The sequence below is a fragment of the Octodon degus genome, unplaced genomic scaffold, assembly GCF_000260255.1.
Source record: "Octodon degus isolate 3935 unplaced genomic scaffold, OctDeg1.0 scaffold00283, whole genome shotgun sequence".
In the NCBI taxonomy this organism is placed as follows: domain Eukaryota; kingdom Metazoa; phylum Chordata; class Mammalia; order Rodentia; family Octodontidae; genus Octodon; species Octodon degus.
Genome location: NW_004524859.1, coordinates 249,256 through 250,572, shown reverse-complemented (window position 1 = coordinate 250,572; position 1,317 = coordinate 249,256). Strand labels below are relative to the sequence as shown.

General features: G+C 55.3%; 1 protein-coding gene across 1 annotated transcript in view; it reads right to left on the bottom strand.

The window, feature by feature from the left end:
• Mpeg1 (macrophage expressed 1) overlaps window positions 1–694 on the bottom strand; it is a 2,511-nt gene extending 1,817 nt beyond the window's left edge. The window contains exon 1 of the mRNA XM_004646919.2: window positions 3–694. Within this exon, the coding sequence (XP_004646976.1) occupies window positions 3–539 (537 nt within the window). The 5' untranslated portion in view covers window positions 540–694. The remainder of the gene's footprint in view (window positions 1–2) is intronic.
• Between the last annotated feature and the right edge of the window lie 623 nt (window positions 695–1,317).

The following is a 1,317-nucleotide window of genomic DNA, read 5'->3' as shown; positions in this document are numbered from 1 at the left end:
TCGGAGATGTCCAGGAGCTCCTTCTTGAACTCCCAGGTGAGCTCCGAGGCTGGGTTGATTTTGACTGTGTAGATCACGTTTCTGACTTCAACTCGAGTGGTGAAAGCCTGGTCCCTCACTTGGAGGGTCTTCAACCTCTGGAACTCGGCAGAGAACTTGCCGTTGACTTTGGAAAAAAGGGAGATGTCCAGGTTGATAGAGGAGGAGGTGCTGCTCTTGTAATCCATCCAGGATTCCAGGATCTCCGAGTTCATCTCCAGCGCGCTCTGCTTCTGGGGAACGGTGAACACTTCGTTGGGGATGATGTACTGGCCGTCCTCCGTGGTCCTGCAGTGAGTGTAGGTCAGGGCCATCACTCGTCCCATGTCCATGTTCCGCAGATTGTCCCATCCTCCTCCAGGGAGGACTTCCAGGACAGGCAGTTTCAAAGCATCCCGGCATTTTTGGAATCCAGTTTCATCCACTTCTTCCAGAGGGTCGTCTGTCTCAGCACATGCCGCCACTGTCCAGAGGAGCAGGGCAGCCCTGAGAGTTTTCATGATGCAGGAAGTCCCTGCTCTGTGCAGACCTCAGCAGCTGCCAGTGAATGTGGTGCAAACTGAAAGATGTGAAAGGAAGCAGTTGTAGGAGCAGTAATTTCAACAGTTCTCCTAAACCGCCAGTTCCTCTAAAGAGGGCTTACGCTGCAAACTGGGGAAACGAGACGTGGTTGGAATACTGGAGTCCACTACAACGTTGAAAACGTCCCGGTGCGCAGCTATGGGAGGCCAGGGCCCCACCATCAGCATGTCCCCACCCTGCGTTCCCCACACCCAGCTGGTTACTGGGCAGCAATAGTGTGACCCTGTACCTGACCACTCCTCCTCAGATGTCCTTGGCTTTGTTCACTTTCTTAGACTCGAAGATTTTGCCTGACAGGTCTCTTCTGGAAGCCTGAAGCCAAATTCCTTACTCAGAAGTGCAGGGCTCCGTGGCAGCGTCCCCTGTGCGGAGATAGCCCGCCTGCACTCGGGCCAGCCAGCTGGGGGTGCAGGCCAAGCCTGGCTTCCCTTCACCCGAGCGTGAAGAAGTAGGTGAAGCGCTTGGGCGCGCGTCTTGGGCGCGCTCACCATCACAAGCTTGACTGGTTTGGAGCTGACATCGTGGGGGCAGAGATGAAAGGGGAGATTCTGCGTGACTGTCTGGGAGCCCCCAGCCCACCTGGCCTACGCTGCGTGAAGGGCGGGGTCCCCATACTCTGCTGTTGTTTCCTTTGAGACACAGATGTCTGCGCAAAGACGAAGGCTGCACCATAATCTAGGTTTTGTTTTATCCAAA